The following is an 18,817-nucleotide window of genomic DNA, read 5'->3' on the forward strand; positions in this document are numbered from 1 at the left end:
CTAAAAGAACAGTAGGTAGACACCCCAAATAAGAAAGGAAAGGGCGTTTCAGGCGGAGGAGGCTGTGGAGAGAAGACCTGGGAACTGGCAACAGACAGAGAGCCATTCCTTGAGACTATCTGAAACAAGTGGCAGTATTGGGAAGACTGGTTAAAGAGCTGTTAACTGTGTTTGCGCATTCTGTCCCCGCCCCCCCTCCTTACAGGCGGTAATTATTCCTTAAGGGCAGAGATCATGTCTTATTCTTCAAAATCCTTTGTGTGCCTACCTTGAAATGATAACTTGCCTTTAGCTTTTGTGCAGATATGAAAATTCATAGCCAGAGTAAATGATTTCTCCCTTTAACTCTCTTCCTTAGTCTCATGGCTTCAGTTCAATTCCTCCTTCGTTCCTGCCTCTTTAGGCCGGTCACTGCCTTATAGGTGTTTCAACCTTTTTCTCTTTTATAGTTTCCAAATACCACCAGTTACTCTCTAAAAGATCATTCTGATCCTGTTATTTTTCTGACTTAAAAAATTATCTATGGGAAAATAAAACACAAAACAAACAATAACATTTTTTAAAAATCTTAGCATGGCATACAAAGCCTTATTCAGTAGAGTATCAACCAGCCTTTCCTACCCTCTCCTCCTCCACTCCCCCACCTCAAGCTCTCTAGACTGCTGCCTTCTCACTCAAACAATGTATGTTTCATTTCACCTCTTTCTTCAAGCTGTTCACTTTGTTAGGAATGCCCTATCTCCTCTGCCTGGCCTTCAAAACCTAGTCAAGTTCTATAATAAACTTCTCCTCTATCGCACATTTATCACTCCCTCCTCAGGGCTCTCATGACGCGGACACAAGCCTAATGAGTGTGAATTTTGATATAAATACTTAATAAGTAAGAAATAACTCATTTGTTTATTTTCTTTCCATCTACTTGTAATAGGGTTTGGCTTCAGTTATGTGTAATAAAGACTCAAAATAATAACTTAAATAAGACGTTTATTTCTCATTTATATAAAAATATGGATTTAGCTGGTAAAACAGCTCCACTTTCCCTTGCGTTCCAATCTACTTTCAGCTTTCTGCTTCATCACATTCCATCGTGTAGCCTCATCTTCTTAGTCTAAAATTGGAAGAAATAAGGGCATGTTCTGTCCCCTTTTAAAAATCACAGACATCACTGTCCCTCCTATCCCTTGACCAGAAAGTAGTCATGTGACCACACCTACCTTCAATGAAGTTTGGGAAATGCAATGTTTATCTGGAGTAGCCATGTAAAGAAATCAGGGGTTCTATTACTATAGAAGAAAAAGATGGATGCTTCAGGGACACTGATAGCCTCTGTATGACCACATAATTCTGCTTCTGAGACCCCAACTTGCCTGCTTAGGAAAATATTTAATCACCTATTATTGGATGTCCCCTTCCTCCTCCATGACTGTGGAAAGCTCCTTGGGATATATATGTATTTAATATTTGATGTTAAACACTGCTCTATACATCTTACATGAATTATCTTATTGATAATCCTCACAAAAACTCTATGAGGTAAAAATTATTATTTCCCCATTTTAGAGATGAGGAAGCTGAGACAGACAGAGGTGACATCTAAACAAAAGGGAAGCCCATTCTGTCATCGGTCATCTACCCCCTCCCCCCCTCCCCCAGGTTATTAGGGAGAGGTCCATGTCCCAGACCTCAAAGCCCCTTCAAGTCCAGTCCTTTGTTGCTTTCTGATATGCTTGGGTGCTGATATCTTTAGCAAGAGTGGGACTCTTTAATCATAAGGGTTACATCCCCTCTGGACTCTGGTTCTCCCCTCTTATCAGGTTCTCTGGCAAGATCCACAAAACTAAAATAATCTCCCCTCTGTAGCCTCTTCGAGAATATTTCTTGGCTCTGTTGCCCTTCAAATAATCCCTTTAATTTGTATAACTTGAAGAGCTCATTGACTCAGGGTGTTTCTGCTTTCTGCCATGCCCAAATCCCAGAAGCAAAGATTTACAAAGCCTGGCCTTTTATTTGAAATGGATGGGGGAGGGAAAATACAGAGGGCAAAACAAATCTCAAAAAATTATCTTCTGCACATGCTCCATCATAGCACTCGTCTGGATTCTCAGTTGTGAATATGCACAAGTCCCCAGCTTGACTGAGAGCAGCTAACACAAGGACAGGAATGATATCTTGTCATCTTCCTGTTTACACGTAATAAAGTGTGTAGCAAAGAAGCACTCAGTAATGGCTTGTGCAATATTGTTGACCAAAGACTTGTATTATGTCTAACTATAAGCAGGGATAAGTTACTAACTTTGCTGAAATAATTTTCACAAGCAATGATAAGTCTGTTTTTATAAAAGTTTTAATCATTTCTCAGAATCCAGAAGCCAAAAGAGGTGTCACCCCCTCCCACTACTTCTGCAGCCATTCCTTCAGCAGTACCCCAAGCCCAGCATGTGGTGGCCCGACCGAGTGTATCAACCATCCAACAGGTACAAAAGTCTAAGGGAAACACAAGTGCCATAGTCTGTGACAGGCAGGCACTGTGACCATGACCATCTTGTGTGGCATGATCATGTTCTCTGTTGCCCCTTCATAATGACCTTGGGCAATTCATTTCCATGATCATGATAATCTGTACTTTTAATGTAGGATATCAGTGGTTCCTCTTGCTTTGGAAACATACTCTCTAGCTCATGGGCAATTTCATAGAAAACCTTTATAAATTAGTCGCTAATATTCCAGCTTTATTGGCATTACTGTATTGATTACACACAATGACCCAGGACATTCAGAATTCTACTTTCTATGGGAGAACCATGAAATGTATTTTTTTAATACATTAAAGAGTCTCATCCTTCCAGATGATGGTGATGATGATGATAATGATAATACTTATACATGCTTAGTGTGAAAACATTGGAAAAATAGGGAAGTATACTAAGTAAAAGCTTTAGTTAAGGTTCTACTCCCCTACCCCCACTCCTCAAAGGTACCTTCCTTTAATAGTTTCTAGCAGATAGTTTCATACATTTTCTAAGCATATATATGAAAATATATGTATGCATATACTTCTAAAATATAAAATCATACTATTCTAAATATATTTGTAACAAGTTATTGATATATTTATTGACTTAAAACCATTTAAAAATTTAAACAGTTGCTTATCTAAGCCAGTGAGTAATGCACAGGGGTCACATTTTAGTTCTAATCCAGTAGTTTTTCAAAGTATGATCTGTGGAGGCTCAGAAAGTCTATGGAAGCTCTTCAGGGACTCAGGGCTAATTACACATGGGAGGCAGTCACCATAATCTAGAAAGAAAAACAATCCGTTCAGTATAAAATTTGAAGTCTGTAATTCATAGATTTAGAAAATGTCAGTCTTTTGGTTTTAGATGAATTTCACAACCAAATTCTGTAAATGTGTTATATCTATCTATCGATCGATCGATCTATCTATCTGATAATGCTAGTGACAATAAATCTATTGTTCATTCCCTTCTAACAGTGTCAGAGCCCTACTAACTATTTGCAAGGATTGGATGGAAAACCTATCATTGCAGCTCCGGTGTTTACAAAGGTAATCAAAATATTATTTCTTTCTGTCATGACTTTAAATATACTATAATACCCAAACAAAGTTGTAGAATCCAATATTTACTGATTTTATCTCAGGAGTTTGGTCTGTTATAAGTACAGTATAGGATTTGGGATTTTTAGTATTTGTTACCATGTCATTCAAGTCTCAGATTTCTAATAACAGTTTGTGTAATGAAAGATATGTCTTCTCCACTCACCACATTGATCTCTGTGGCATCCTATTGCTGTTAAACACAATAGCCACACCTAGGGGTCAGGTGATAAGTTTCTAGCCACTTATATGCCAAAGGTTTCCTTGGAAGGGCTTTCAAAAGAATTGAATTGCACCAAAAGAGTGTCGTTGGCACTCAAGAGATGGAGTAGATGTTCTTAGGAGACTCAACATAAAACCTCACTCTAAGATAAAGAGTCCTATTTTTCTATTGCCTGGTATCACCTATTGTGGTGGCATTAATTCTGAGTCTCATAATCTTTGTATTAGAACTGGAAATTTTACTTAAGCACTTTTATTTACAAATGAAAAAAAAAATAAGGGAGGGCCAGAGAGATTAAGCAATTTATCCAAAGTCACAGAATTAGTTAGTGTCAGATTTAGGACTAGAAACATGTTCTTCCAATTCTCACTCAATTGTATTTTCCCTTAGATAGCATTGACTTTGTTTATATGTTTTATAAGGCAATAAGTTCAAAGGTGAAAAATTGAGTGACATTGGCTTTTTATTTGGTATCATGAATACTACATGGATGGAATCTATGCCTGGATTTATAATTTATTGTTTTTATCAATGCTAACTTAGGCCCAAAGAGATTTTGTCCTCTCAGAAATATGCTTTAGTTTGGAGAAATGGTTCTCAGTCAGGGTTAATTTCACGCCCCCCCTCCCCCGCCCCAGTGGACATTTGGCAATGTCTGGAGACATTTTTAGTTGTCGCATCTGGGACATTGTGCTGCTGGCATCCAGAGATGCTGCTGAACATCCCGCAGTGGATAGAAAGACAGCCTCCCACAACAAAGATGTACCCAGACCAAACTGCCAGTAGTCCTGGGACTGAGACATCATGATTTAGAGCAAAATGGCAAAAACTGTGTCTTTTCCAGTGAGTCCTGACCTTAAAGAAAGAGCTAAATCCACAACTTCCACAGACGTCACTTTTAGGGAGATGCCACCATATCAGCTCATCCAAGATGGCTTTCCAAAATCAACCGAAGTCTAGACTGAGACATGCTTATCCACATCCATATCAGTTGAGTCAACATTCATATGGGAAACAAGACGCCTCTGGATTTTTCAGATTCACTTCTTGTAACCTGCTCTTGATGTTTCAGCATTGCTATTTTCAAAGGCGTGACGTAGGAAAGCAACATGCTGTGACTTGGCAAATACGAGACTTTGATGACGAGTTATAAATGGACGTGTGTGTGTGTGTGTGTGTGTGTGTGTGTGATATATAGCTAATAGAGCTATCTGTAATCGTCTCTTATTTCACAGCTAAGTCACTTAGCCTTAAAACATAGATTAAGTGCCCCCAGAAATCAGGACACGTTGTCACACTCTAGAGACAGTGCTGACTCTTCAAAAGCAGCTAAATCACAGAATAATATGTACCTGGTCCCAACTGAAATCTCCTTCTCTTTTCCTTACTACCAAGTGCCCAGCCAGAGAACAGAGAGGTGTCCTTATCTCCTTTTAAATCTTCCTAGCTGCTCTGTCTTCCCTGCATCTGTCATCTGGTGCAGACCCTGGTACAACGTTCAGCACAATAAGAAAACTAGTTACTTTCCTGTCCCTCCCAAGCACTTTGAACCCTATCTCTAATACCCACATAGGAGCCCATGAAGGTACTAGTAGGTCCGAAGTCATTTTTATTTTTTATTTTTAAAATATATTTTATTGATTTTTTACAGAGAGGAAGGGAGAGAGATAGAGAGTTAGAAACATCGATGAGAGAGAAACATCGATCAGCTGCTCCTGCACACCTCCTACTGGGGATGTGCCCTCAACCCAGGTACATGCCCTTGACCGGAATCGAACCTGGGACCCTTCTGTCCACAGGCCGATGCTCTGTCCACTGGGCCAAACCGGTTTCGGCCAAAGTCATTTTTATTATTCCAAAAAGTACAGTAGGACTTCAACACTTATTCTTTACATTTCATTTTTATGGACCGGTGAGAGTAACAGGTTTAGCTGCCTTTGTGTGGTGACTCTGAGGAACTTCTCATTAGATGCTCTGTTTGGCTGATACATATATGCCTTTGATAAATTAAAATGGGAAAATGAGGAATCATGACTATATGTTGTTTGTTAGATAAATCTCCCAAAACATTAGATCCACGGTGGGAAAACAGCCCTTAATACAAAGACCCAAACTCTGATGAGGCTTTCTCAGCCCTCAGATGTATGCTTTTGCCTCCATAAATGGACCAGGATGGTTCAGACGTAGGGCACAGGGATAGGCTGTGACTCAGATTCCAGAGGGACTTATCAGCGGCCGCGTGCTTACGTGAGTTTCCATCAGTACAGGCCGGATTGAGGTCATAGTCACTGCCAGTGTCATTAGAAAATGTCTGAGTCAGAGCCACTGGCGATGGTAATCACGTGGCATGAGCCCTGATAACTGATCATTTTGCATGTGTTTATTTGGGTTATTCCTGCTCTGTGCACTTCATTAGGAACTTCTGGCATTTCAACCCCCATGACTCACTTTCTATACTGCCCAACAAAGCATTTCCTTGCCAATACAGTAATGGCAAGAAGCCAACTTTTTAAAAAGCACCAGAGAGCAGAGTTTCATTTAGCCCCTCGTGCCTTCTTTGGTGATAGGGAATTACTGGTTTTGTCTTCTTTTTAAAGAAGGTTAAAATGAAAAAGAGGGCTGCCCAACAAAACAGTGGCAGAGTTTGAGAGAAGACAGGGGTTCTCTGTGTTAGTTCAGTGCTCTGATTACAGGTGATACCTATGTTTTAAAATATCTTATGGCGATAGACTATCCTTCATTCTCTCTGCAGTATCAAAAAACACTTTCACTCTATTTATGGGGAGAAACCGTGCTCACACTTCTTGAGTGTGAAGGGAGGTAGACGATCAGATTAGAATCTTACTCCTATGGCTGCTCCCTCTCCAACAGCAGCTGCTTGGCGGACTTTCAAGGCTGCAGCAGCCCTGGCTCCAGCTGCTTCAGCAGTCATTTGAAAAGTGAAGCGGGCAGGGGAAGTGGGAATTTGAAGAAGAGTGCTTCATTATATAATGTCAGAGGCAGGAAACCCTGAAATAACTGGACTGGTGACAGGATCCAGATTTCTGAAGATTACACGGGCCTCTCTCCCCAACCTGACATTCCAGAGGCTTTTCTGACTCAGCTGTTACAGGGCACTGCTGACAAGCAGGGGGCAAAAGAGTCTTCAAACAGTTAATTATCAGTGAAAACCGCTCCGATCCAATTCCAGCCTAAAGCAATGAAAACATTCATTTGCACCATCTTCCACCGTGCAAAATATCAGCTGGATTAAAAAGGGAAGAAAGTGACAGTGTGACCCTTTTAGCTGACATCTTGTAACCCATAAGGAAGATGCCCTTTCTCAAGATGTCCCTGCATTGTATCTATAGGACGGTGTCCCTTCAACTCACATTTACAGCACATGGCACAGTGCTCGGCACAAAGCAGGCACATAGTAATGTTTCTTCTGTGGCGAATAACTTCCATTTCAACTAAGAAGGAACAATTGCTTTCATCGCTTTGTGGCGTCTGAGTGTCTTTAGGGGGAATAAAGAAAAAAAAATCCAATATCAAATGGCCATGGAAGACATGCTTCTCAAGACTCTGGGTGTAGTCAAGTTACCCTGCAAAGAATCTGTCTTCCCAGATGATCAGTATGGTGATGACACACAAGACAGACTTGCACTTTGGATACCGTTCACCTCAAGAAGTTAAAGACATTGGTTATAGTGACTTTAGTCCAATCCATAATTCCTAGTTAAGACTAACTTAACCTTTGCTCGGTGGGGAATGTTTCATTCGCCTTATTCGTCATCAGTGAAATCTAGATGAGTGATCATGTCTGTACACAGTGAACACACTGTGCCGTTAGTAACAGCCCAAGACCTACTACATACTGTGTTGAACGTGGCACCATCTGCACTATGTTCAAATGGTGCAACTGTTTCGGACCCTGACGTGCAGTGGTGTGTGCCAGTACCTTCCCATGAGACTTTTGTAGAAAACCAGTTTTCAGCAGTAACAGCTATCATTGTCCTTCAAACTATGACTTCCAGTCATTTTTTTCTAAGTGGTTTGTAAGATGACCTTTGGCACTTCCTTTACTGAGTATCGATGACATGTCACACTGGAATGAGCTTCCATCTTATATCACAGACATTTAGTGGGCATGTTCCATACACTGTAGTATCTCAGGTATCTTGGCAGGACTCTGATATAGAACCCAGGTCTTGGCTATCAATGTCTAGTGAATAATAACAATAATGTTGGTCTCAGTTGTAAACAACATATTCTCTCAAGGAGGTCCTTTTGCAAACAGGGCTTTGGTGTAACCTCTGCAGACTGAGAAGTGGCTTATATACCTGAACTGAACTGCAAGCTCTGTCAAAACATGTGGATTGACCTCATTCTGCTTATGTCTATTTTTTAAATGTGCCATATTTTATTTATTCAATCTCTTCTGCCATCACCACCTTTTTTGTTGTTTGTTTTTCTAATTGGTTTGTCTCAAGAAGGAATGAAACTCCATTATATATGAATCCCAGGGAGACGTCTGACTGCCATTAAAGTATTCAATAGGCCCCAAAGCTTCTGTTTAAATACAAAATTTGCTCAAATGTCAGGGTGGAGGGCACATTCACCAGCTTGCCAGGAGCACTCAAGAATCGTTGATGTTCCCTGCTTGCTTAGAGCATTCCATTCTTGTCACCAGAGGATGTTGTTTAGGGTAGACAAGGAATAACAAGATTTTTAATCAAATAGTTTTTTATTAAATCAGAAACCACTCTATGCAAATCCCATCCTGAATTATTTCAGCGAACAAATTTGGAAACGCAAAGAACAAAGCACTAACTCTGAACTACATCGCCCCCTGGCTGTCCCAATATTAACTTACACACCCCGTTGAGAGAAAAGTTTCCTACTGTAGCTGAAGCCAGGTGGTGATTCTCACCCCTGTATTCCTTAAACAAATGCCATAAATATGATCTGGCCATGCACAACATATCATAAATTATTCAGACAAGAGCTGTAAACAATCACAAAATATTTATAAGAGTGAATGACAAAAGAAAAAAAGTAATGAACAAACAAAGACTAGCCATCCTGCTCTAGCTGGTTTGGCTCAGTGGATAGAATGTCGGCCGGCCTGCCGACTGAAGGGTCCCAGGTTTGATTTGGGTCAAGGGCACATGCCCAGGTTGAGGGCTCAATCCCCAGTAGGAGGCATGTAGGAGGCAGCCGATCAATGATTCTCTCTCATCATTGATGTTTCTATCTCTTTCTTCCTCTCCCTTCCTCTCTGAAATCAATAAAAAAAATTTTTAAAAAAAATAGCTATCCCCTTCTCTGAAGCAAGAGCCAATATTTCCTAGTTGCAGATGCAAAAATTGTAATAATAGAAAGGCTTGCAGCATTTGTTACTAAAAAGAGCTTGTGGAGGAAGTTAATCATAACCTTTCTATGTTTGTAATCCTCTGGCCAAAATTAAAAAGAAAAATATGCTCACACACATGCCAAAGAAACATTTCATAATTAAATGAAACACCTACGACATAAGTGAATGTGTGACTTTAAATTCACAAATCTTGATGAGTGGAAGACTAGATGTGAAAGGAAAATGTGAGTTCCATTCTCCCATAGAGTCTATTATGGACTATACTGATATTTTACAGTACAAAGTGGTTTTTGTAAACCTTTTTTTATGGAAGAGTGGAAAAGCATTTAATGACACCTTCACAAAATTACAAGATATTTGCCATGACCTAAGACTACACATATGACTATTATTTCATAGAGATTGCCAGAGTTTATATCCCTGCATAGATGCTGAAGCTAGACTGTAAAGAACACAAAAAGAAAACAAAATAGCAAAACAAAAATCAATTTCCAGGACAACAGAATGTAAATAAGGCAAAGCCAGGAAAACAGTTAGTTAATTTGACTGGACCACAGAGATGTTACACCTTGTGGACAGTGATATTCTTCTGTGGAAAAAATACATTACTCTTAGGCCCAGTGCACCTAGTAAATACTCACTGCAGATTTTTTTTTTTAAATATATTTTATTGATTTTTTACAGAGAGGAAGGGAGAGAGATAGAGAGTTAGAAACATCGATGAGAGTAAATACTCACTGCAGATTTTTTAAATTGTTATTATTTCTGAAAACTAAACTCCACTTGGGTATTTAAGAACAGAAGTACTTTACCAAAAAATTAGTATTTTTGGAACCCTTCAAAATGTTTTATCTAGTATTTATCTTTCCTCCTAGTTGTAGAATTTCCACTCAGCCAGCCTTCCTGTGGTTCTGGATGATGTCCGTTTCGTCTTTAAGTTCACTTGGGTATTTAAGAACAGAAGTACTTAAACTCTGGTGTTTACTTTTTGGAACACCTTGGTTTCTCTTATCTAGTATTTAATAAACTTGTCTGGCCTTGCAACAGAGAGGAAAAGAAAGAAGAGAGTGCACCTTCATTCAAACCTTTATTCAAAAATAAACTAAATTGGAGCTGCTGGAGATGTAGAAGATTTGGAGAAAATCCAAATACAGAGGCAATTGCATCTTTTCTAAAAATTCAGCACTGGAACTAGATTTCAAAAAATGTACACTTTTTGGTTCTAATAATGTTCTTCTCATTATAGATGTTACAAAATTTATCAGCCTCGGAGGGTCAGCTGGTCGTCTTTGAATGCAGAGTGAAAGGAGCTCCATCTCCTAAAGTTGAGTGGTACAGAGAAGGGACCTTGATAGAAGATTCCCCAGATTTTAGAATCTTACAGAAAAGTAAGTTGTTGCTTCAAAATTATTTTTCTGATAAATAATTTTTATAAATGTATTGTAGGCATTTATTTTTATAATTTTTCACAACTAATTTAAGTATAATAAAAATATTCTAAAAATCACTTGTAATCATAATCCCTCAATCTAAACCCAATTATTAGTATTTTGGTGTATAGTCTCCAACATTTTTCCCACGAATATTTTTTTTATAAATCTTTATTGTTGAAAGTATTACATATGTCCCTTCCCCCCCATTGCCCTCTCCAACCCACCTCTGCCCCAAGCCTTTACCACCCTATTGTCTGTGTCTACCCATGAATATCTTTTAATAAAACTAAATCATATCCTTTTTTATGGTGTCAGATAGGTACTAGACTTATTGGGGTGAGTACTTCATAGCTTTATAAATGTCTAATCACTGGGTTGTACACCTGAAGCTAATGTAATCATACTCTTTTTTGTAAATTAATATTTTTCACTCAACATTTCAGGAACATCTTTCCATGTTAATAAATATAAGCCTTTCTTACTTTAAAAATATAGATCAATACCATAAATTTCATATTTATTTAATTTTCTATTGTTGAACATTTAGGTTCTTCACAAATTTTTACTATTATAAACTATGCTTCAATGCATGTTAACAGGAAAATCTTTGTGAATATAAAATAAATTAAAGTATTAGAATTACTACTGTAAATTCACATTTTTTTAGACTTTTAATATATAGGGGTGGGCAAAGTAGCTTAACAGTTGTGAGTGCATGCAACACAGAATTAATAAAGCTATTGTAATAATCATAACCTGCGTGTCTTTTTCCATATGAACAACTGTAAACCTACTTTTGCCTACCCCTGTATATTGCCAAAATGTCATCCCCAAAGGTTGAAACTAAGGATGATCACATAATTTACCATTCAATCTGGGACACTTTGGGGTGTGAAAGAGAGTACTATTAATAATTACACAGAGATACCAGGAATAAACCAGGTTTGTCCCAGCTGAATTGGGACACATGTGGTCCTATAGTTTACTACAACTTTCATGAACAATGGGGATTAAGTAATTTTTATCTTCACTAATTTTATAGGCCCCAAATGGAAACACTTCTTTTGATCCTCACTTCACTAATTAGATGTGAGGTGGAACTGTTTTTCATATTTATTTGGTCTTTGTATTTCATTGTTTTTTAAATTACCTGTTCATATCCTTTGCTCATTTTTTATATTAGGTTTTTATTTTTTATTATAAAAGTTATTTATATACTCAAGTGATTAATTATTCTTTGCTTGTCACATAAGTGCTTTCACCTTGACCCATTCAGCATGAAATACATTGAAATTTATTTGCTTTTTTGTTAATTTGTTTCTGTTGATCACAAAATAGTAGTACATGGATCAGTATGATATATGAATCAAAGTACTATCAAGTTTAACAGCAGTAGCAGCAACAATAATATATTTGAAATGCCATTGAAACTGAGAAAAATACTTCAATATTCTATCAGTGTAGAAGATTGTAACTAAGGTCAACAGCTACTCACTGAGTGCCTGCAATTTGATAAACACTAATTGAATACCTGTATGTAGTACCCAGCAGGCACTTTCAAGAATGATAAAGAATTTTAAGGTTAAGGACCAGCTCGCAAGGAACCTGTCACCCATCCTGGGCTCTTAATATTTGAAACCTTAGAGGATTCCTGAATCCCAGCTAGTAACTTTTCCTCCTCACCTATGTAGAACCCAGATGTGTCTCAAGATACAGCAGCATCATTTAGTTAGCAGCTTTCTTGCTGCCTTCTGTGACAACCATCTTGTCCCTGTGGAGGTCATTGGTGCTTAGCTCCTTTTACTTAAAATTATAGCTTAACCTTAAAAAAATCACTCATGCCCTGGCCAGTTTGGCTCAGTGGATAGAGCGTCGGCCTGCGGACTCAAGGGTCCCGGGTTCGATTCTGGTCAAGGGCATGTACCTTGGTTGCGGGCACATACCCAGTGGGGAGTGTGGGGGAGGCAGCTGATCGATGTTTCTCTCTCATCAATGTTTCTAGATCTCTATCCCTCTCCCTTCCTCTCTAAAAAATCAATAAAATATATTTTTTTAAAAACCACTCATGAGTATGCAAGTGACTATGAAATTCTATAGGAAGCTTCTGATGAAACTATAGCCTCTCAGTGATATAAATGCTAAGTGTCTTTTAATTTATTTTCTTCTAGAACCTCGATCCATGGCAGAGCCAGGTAAAGAACATTTTAACTTTAATTTATTAGTGTGTGATCAGTGGCTTGATATATATAACAAAACATATTGAAATTACACTGGGGGTCAAGAAAAAGTGAAAAATAAAGTTTTAGAGAAAAGATCCAAACCAACTCTAACTATTATTGTAGAAGAGTGAAAGAAGGGGAGCATGTGCAAATTTGGAATATGTACTCAATCCCTAATATGAATGCAGTTAGTTTGTGGTATTGAGGATTTTTTCTTAGGAATATCTTCCCTCTTCCCTTGGCCCCTCCTCAGAACCTCTCAAAACTGGGCAGAGCAATTGCTATAATGCTAGACTAAGTCCAATTCCACAGCTTATATTTCTGAAAACTTATGCATAAAATGTTGAAATTTGAAGAATCAGTAAAATACCTGTGATGGTATTAGATTTGATTGGAAGGATGCTAAGATGATATGAAAGTGACAAGTAGGTGAAGCTCTTACCGCCAAAAAATACAAGTTACTCACAATCCAAGCATAAACATCTGGATGTCCTCCTTGAAATATCCCATTGTCTTTTTACCCCCAGGTAAGAATGATGGCTTGGAATGTATACCTCTCTTCAGAAAACTGAATGGGAAGGCATTCCAGGAGTAGATGTTGAACATCCATGTTGCATAGCTCTTCACTATGGGGATATATAATAAAGACCAGAGGGTCTTTATTCTTACATTCTTCTAGTAGAAGAATGTATTTTTTTCCCCTTGAAAATATTTCAGGCTTTTAATACATTCATCCAAAGCAGGCGTTTTCACTAGGCAGTCTCATATACAAAACACTTTCAGAGTCTCTCAAAAGGTGTCCCTGCCCAAAACAAATCCTGCCTTTCCCAGCTCCATGATCTAAAATCCCACAGCCAGAGGTATTCCTTCCACCTTGTATAATGTAAGTACCCTTTGGAGACAGAATGCTTTATCTTATCAGGTAGGTATAGTGTAGTGTGAATGAATTTATCAGATCATTTTCTGAGAGCAGGTTGCTGAAAAAGGGAAGCACAAATGTTTGGAAAGGGGAACATGAAGAAGGAAGCTTAGGCCAAGGGCTCAGAAAAAGGACAGAGAGGCACCAAAAGCAAACTTTGCCTCTCTATCACTTAGGATTCTTTGGGCGGCAAGTAAAGAAGACCTAACTAAAAGTGGCTTAAGCAATAAGAAAAAATGTATTTTCTCACATAGCAATATGCCCTAAGAAGTAGCAGTCTTGAGATTGGTTGATTTAGCATCTCAGAGATCATCAGGGGCCAACCCTTTTTTTTTTTTTTTTTTTTCATTTTCCATTCTGCCATCTTCAGAGTGTCTTCTTAGGCTGGTTCCACTCATATACCCAAGACCAGTGATGGCGAACCTTTTGAGCTTAGCATGTCAGCATTTTGAAAAACCCTAAATTAACTCTGGTGCTGTGTCACATATAGAAATTTTTTGATATTTGCAACCATAGTAAAACAAAGACTTATATTTTTGATATTTATTTTATATATTTAAATGCCATTTAACAAAGAAAAATCAACCAAGAAAATGAGTTCGCATGTCACCTCTGACACGCGTGTCATAGGTTCACCATCACTGCCCAAGACAGTTGCCATAGTTATGGATATTATATGCAGCTGACAACATTCAGAGACAAAAAATATGAAATAACACTTTCTTTTGTCCTGTGTAAAGAACAAGAAAATCTCTCCCAGAAATTCCCTAATATCTCATTGACCAGAATTGTGTGTCATATGGCATCACTTATCAAGAATAGGGTTAGCAGGATTGGCTTAGCACGACCAGTCTCCACTCACCAGCTGAGGCTGGGCAAGGCCAACTTGACTTGAAGCACATGAACACTCCAAGGAGGGCGAACAGTTAGGGTTCAGTTAATAAGGAGGGAAGAGAATGTAGTTACTGGGCAGGTGCTCAATACTGTCTGCCCTGGCCTCCTGTCCAGCCTTCCTAGCGGTCGTCTAGCTAATTGAATTCAGTTATCATGAAACACTGAGATGCCAAGTGTCTCCAAATGCAACTATGCTTTTATTAATTTTGTTTTTAATGTCATAACTGGGTGATAACTGGAGGTTTAGGCTACTGTCTTAATGAAGTTATCTCTTCATTAGCTGTCAAGTAATATCTAACTACAATAATTTTAGGCTTTAAGCATATGGTTCTACCTGGGAATCACTTCTGTAGTTATTCAAAAAAGGGCTCATGCTGTGTGTTGGAGTAATCCAACGGATTACCACAGTATTACAAAGGAAAAAATGCATTTCTCTTGTTTTTCACCCAGAATTTCAAATATTTAGCTAAGCAAAATATTTATTGTCCAGTTTTAAATTGTGACCTTCCTTTAAAATTACCTAACTGCAAAAGTTCCCCACATAAATAGTGAGAAATCTGGGTTTAAAAAATGTTTTATTAATCCTTTTATTTCATACAAACCTCCTTTTGCCTTAACTCCTAAGTTATTTTTGTGATTTTTTAAAAGTTTATTGTTTCTCAGTTCTATTTTTGTCATGTGAACTGGTGACATAAATATAGAAGACAATTTGAGAATCCATAATATATAATATATTATCATAATATTCTCTTGCCAAAAGTCTGTCTGCGTGGAGTTATTTGTTCTATGTGCTTCCATTTATTTAGCCTCCTAATCAGTCCGTTCAATCCAATAATTGTTTGGACTAATTATTTTCAAACAACTAATGCAATCAACTTCTTACATTGACTTTTATAGAAAAACCATCTGATAGTGAATTGCATAATTCCATTTTCATAATTACGTCAGTAACCGTTCTGTTTTGCTGGCATTTAGAGGAGATTTGTACTTTGGTCATTGCTGAAGTATTTGCAGAAGACTCTGGGTGCTTCACATGTACTGCAAGCAACAAATACGGCACAGTGTCAAGCATTGCACAGCTGGATGTAAGAGGTAAGGGCTCTTTACATGTCAGAACAGTTTAGACCATGACTTGAAATATGAGTATGGAGAGTTTATATTATCCTTCTTACTGCTTTTCTTACAAAGCTAACTTGGCTCTCCTCTTAAAAATTGAATTATTGCCCTAGCTGGTTTGGCTCAATGGATAAAGCATTGGCCTGCAGACTGAGGGGTCCCGGGTTCGATTCTGGCCAAGGGCACATGCCTGGGTTGCAGGCTCAATCCCCAGTGGGGGGCATGCAGGAGGCAGCCAATCAATGATTCTCTCTCATCATTGATGTTTCTCTTTCCCCCTCTCTTTTCCTCTCTAAAATCAATAAAGTATATATATTTTTAAAAATTGAATTATTGAGGAAAGTGTTCTTGAACAATATCCAATTTTCAATTTCTTATTGCATTTATAACCACCACTACCACCCCCAGTTGTCCTACTGTTATGTATTACACTCCTAAGAAAACATCTCCTTGGTTTTATATAAACTACTAATATCCTTTCCAAAACTGTACTTAGATTTCTAGTTCAGCTTTTTTCCTGTATCCTTGCCATTCTTTGATGCCCCAGATTATGTTCTCTGTTTTGACAACCTTTTCCCCATTCGCATAATCATCTGGTTTGGACGCATGCCCCAACTCGGGGTTACAATCCCATCCCAGTCTCATTGAGTAAGATAACAGCTGAGGTCCTATTACTGTTGTTTCAGGAAATGAAGACCTCAGAAATAACGGGTCTCTGCACTCAGCCAACTCCATCACCAACCTGGCTGTGATTGAGCAGCAGCCATCCCCACCCAACCCACAGCCTCCTTCTGTGGAACAACCCCCTAAACCCAAACTCGAAGGGGTTCTGGTGAACCACAACGAGCCCCGGTCCAGCTCAAGAATCGGGCTCCGCGTACACTTCAACCTTCCTGAAGATGACAAGAGAAGCGAAGCGTCTCCTGAGGGTGGCCCGGTGACTGCCAACCAGACCAGGCCTGATTCTTTCCTGGAGAGATTCAGTGTACAGCCAGCAAAACTCCCGGAGCCTTCCTCACCTGTCAAAGAGCCCCCTCCAGTCCTGGCCAAACCCAAACTGTAAGTAAAAACCAGAATGGACAACCAAGTGCCTGAGGGCATCTCTGAGTCTTCCCTTCTTCAGAATTATGGAGCTGAAAGGGGAATTACAAAATGAGAAGATATGCTTTATTTTTAATATATTTTTATTGATTTCAGAAGGGAAGGGAGGGGGTGGAGAGAAACATCAATGATGAGAGAGAATTGATTGGCTGCCTCCTGCACGCCCCCTACTGGGGATGGAGCCCACAACCCGGTCATGTGCCCTTGACCAGACTCAAACCCGGGACCCCTCAGTCTGCAGGTCAACGCTCTATCCACTGAGCCAAACAAGCTAGGGCAGAAAATACGCTTTAAATGTTTTAAAAATAATACATCCTTACACCAATCTAAGTGTACTATCACTCTCATCCAGCTCGGTCAGAGACATGCTGCAATGTTTGATGTTCATCCATAGTAAAGCAAACACAGAACATGATACTACTGTTATGTTATGTTTGATCTACACATCAAAATGATAAAAATTATGTTTGTAACTATATAAATCTTTAAATATCAACGTTAAAATCTGCAGTATCAGCACTCCCATCATGTGTTTCTCAGTGATGGCCACATGATGTTCATTGAAAGCGGTTCCTTTTGTTTCATTTTATATTCTTCTCACTACCACATAAGGCAGATTGCAGGGCATAAAATGAAATGTTACATAATATGCCTCTTAGCAAGTCCCATCCAGAATTGTTGAAGTTCTGTGGGTCCCAGGAAATCGGAATCCACTTAAAAGAATAAGAGAGGAAGAGGATATTGTGGGGATCTATGCAGGAACAGCCAGGCCGGTACAGAGAAGGCGAACTGGGAGCTGGGATCACATGGTTAGTTCAGCCTCTGTCCGCTTCTCACCCTCTGACTTCTGGAGTGCCTCCTTGTTTCCTCTTTGCGTATCCACTCCACTATTATCTCTTGGAAGATTTATCGATTTATGGCGTGAACCATCATGGTGTGTCCCATTCTCCATCACGATTTGTGTCAAGTTGCACTGCTAACTAAATCGTTCTCAACAGCTGGATTCCAAATACCAACTGGTCCAGCCTGGTCAAGTGCAGAGGACTTGTGTTTGGAGGGAGGAAGAGTCAAATGGATCACAGAACTGTGGGGCCTGGGTGGGAGTTCTCAGGGAAGGGAGTTGTGGGAACAAGTAACCCATACAATCTCCTTGAAGACTGCCTCCTATTACCCCAGGACTGTTTGGGAGCTGTTATGTATGTCAGATAGGATTAGATTTAGTTTCATATTGCAGAAAACCCAAACAGGGGGTTAAACACATGAGGGTTTATTGTTCTCTTAAATCAAGGAATCAGATAGGCTGTCTGTGGCTCTGTTAAGAACCCAGTCTCCTATCTTTCTGCTCTGCCATCTTTAGCACTGGCTACTTCTCTAGGTCCCCTCGTGGTCCAGGTTGGTGGTGTTGTCATCATGTCTGCATTTCAAGCAGCAGGAAGAGCAAATGGGTGGGTCTTGATATCAAACTCTTTTTAAAAAGTCTTCTTAGGGGAGCGGCTAGGGAGAGGTCAATGGGATGAAAAGGAGACTTATGTAATACTTTAAACAACAAAGAATTTAAATTTATATATATATATACACACACACACACACACACACACACACACATATATATATATATAAAAGCCTTCTTAGGTCTTACTCCAATCTTTTGGCCAGAACTTAATCACATGTTATACTAGCCACAAAGGAGGCTGGGAAATGTAGTCTTTAGATGGCACATATTGCCTCCAGGAATAAAACTGAGTACTTTTACAAAGTAGTCAGCCAGCAATATCTGCCACATGAGACTTTCAATGAATATAAAAATTCTTTCTACTAAGTTGTGTAGTGACACCCTATAAAAATCCAGTTCTCAGCACTATATAATTCTTTAGTATTTTTTGCCTTTTTAAATTTTTCTCTTAGGTTTTTATTAGAATAGGTACATGTGCATGCTCACA

The 18,817-nt window shown here is 38.9% G+C and overlaps 1 protein-coding gene across 1 annotated transcript in view; it reads left to right on the top strand.

Annotated features, from left to right (window-relative positions):
- MYPN (myopalladin) overlaps positions 1–18,817 on the top strand; it is a 75,985-nt gene that overhangs the window by 30,013 nt on the left and 27,155 nt on the right. Inside the window, exons 5-10 of the mRNA XM_006760901.2 lie at positions 2,360–2,474; positions 3,494–3,565; positions 10,442–10,583; positions 12,797–12,820; positions 15,636–15,752; positions 16,463–16,835. Of these exons, the coding sequence (XP_006760964.1) occupies positions 2,360–2,474; positions 3,494–3,565; positions 10,442–10,583; positions 12,797–12,820; positions 15,636–15,752; positions 16,463–16,835 (843 nt within the window). The remainder of the gene's footprint in view (positions 1–2,359; positions 2,475–3,493; positions 3,566–10,441; positions 10,584–12,796; positions 12,821–15,635; positions 15,753–16,462; positions 16,836–18,817) is intronic.

Source organism: Myotis davidii, unplaced genomic scaffold (assembly GCF_000327345.1).
Source record: "Myotis davidii unplaced genomic scaffold, ASM32734v1 scaffold134, whole genome shotgun sequence".
Taxonomy (NCBI): Eukaryota; Metazoa; Chordata; class Mammalia; order Chiroptera; family Vespertilionidae; genus Myotis; species Myotis davidii.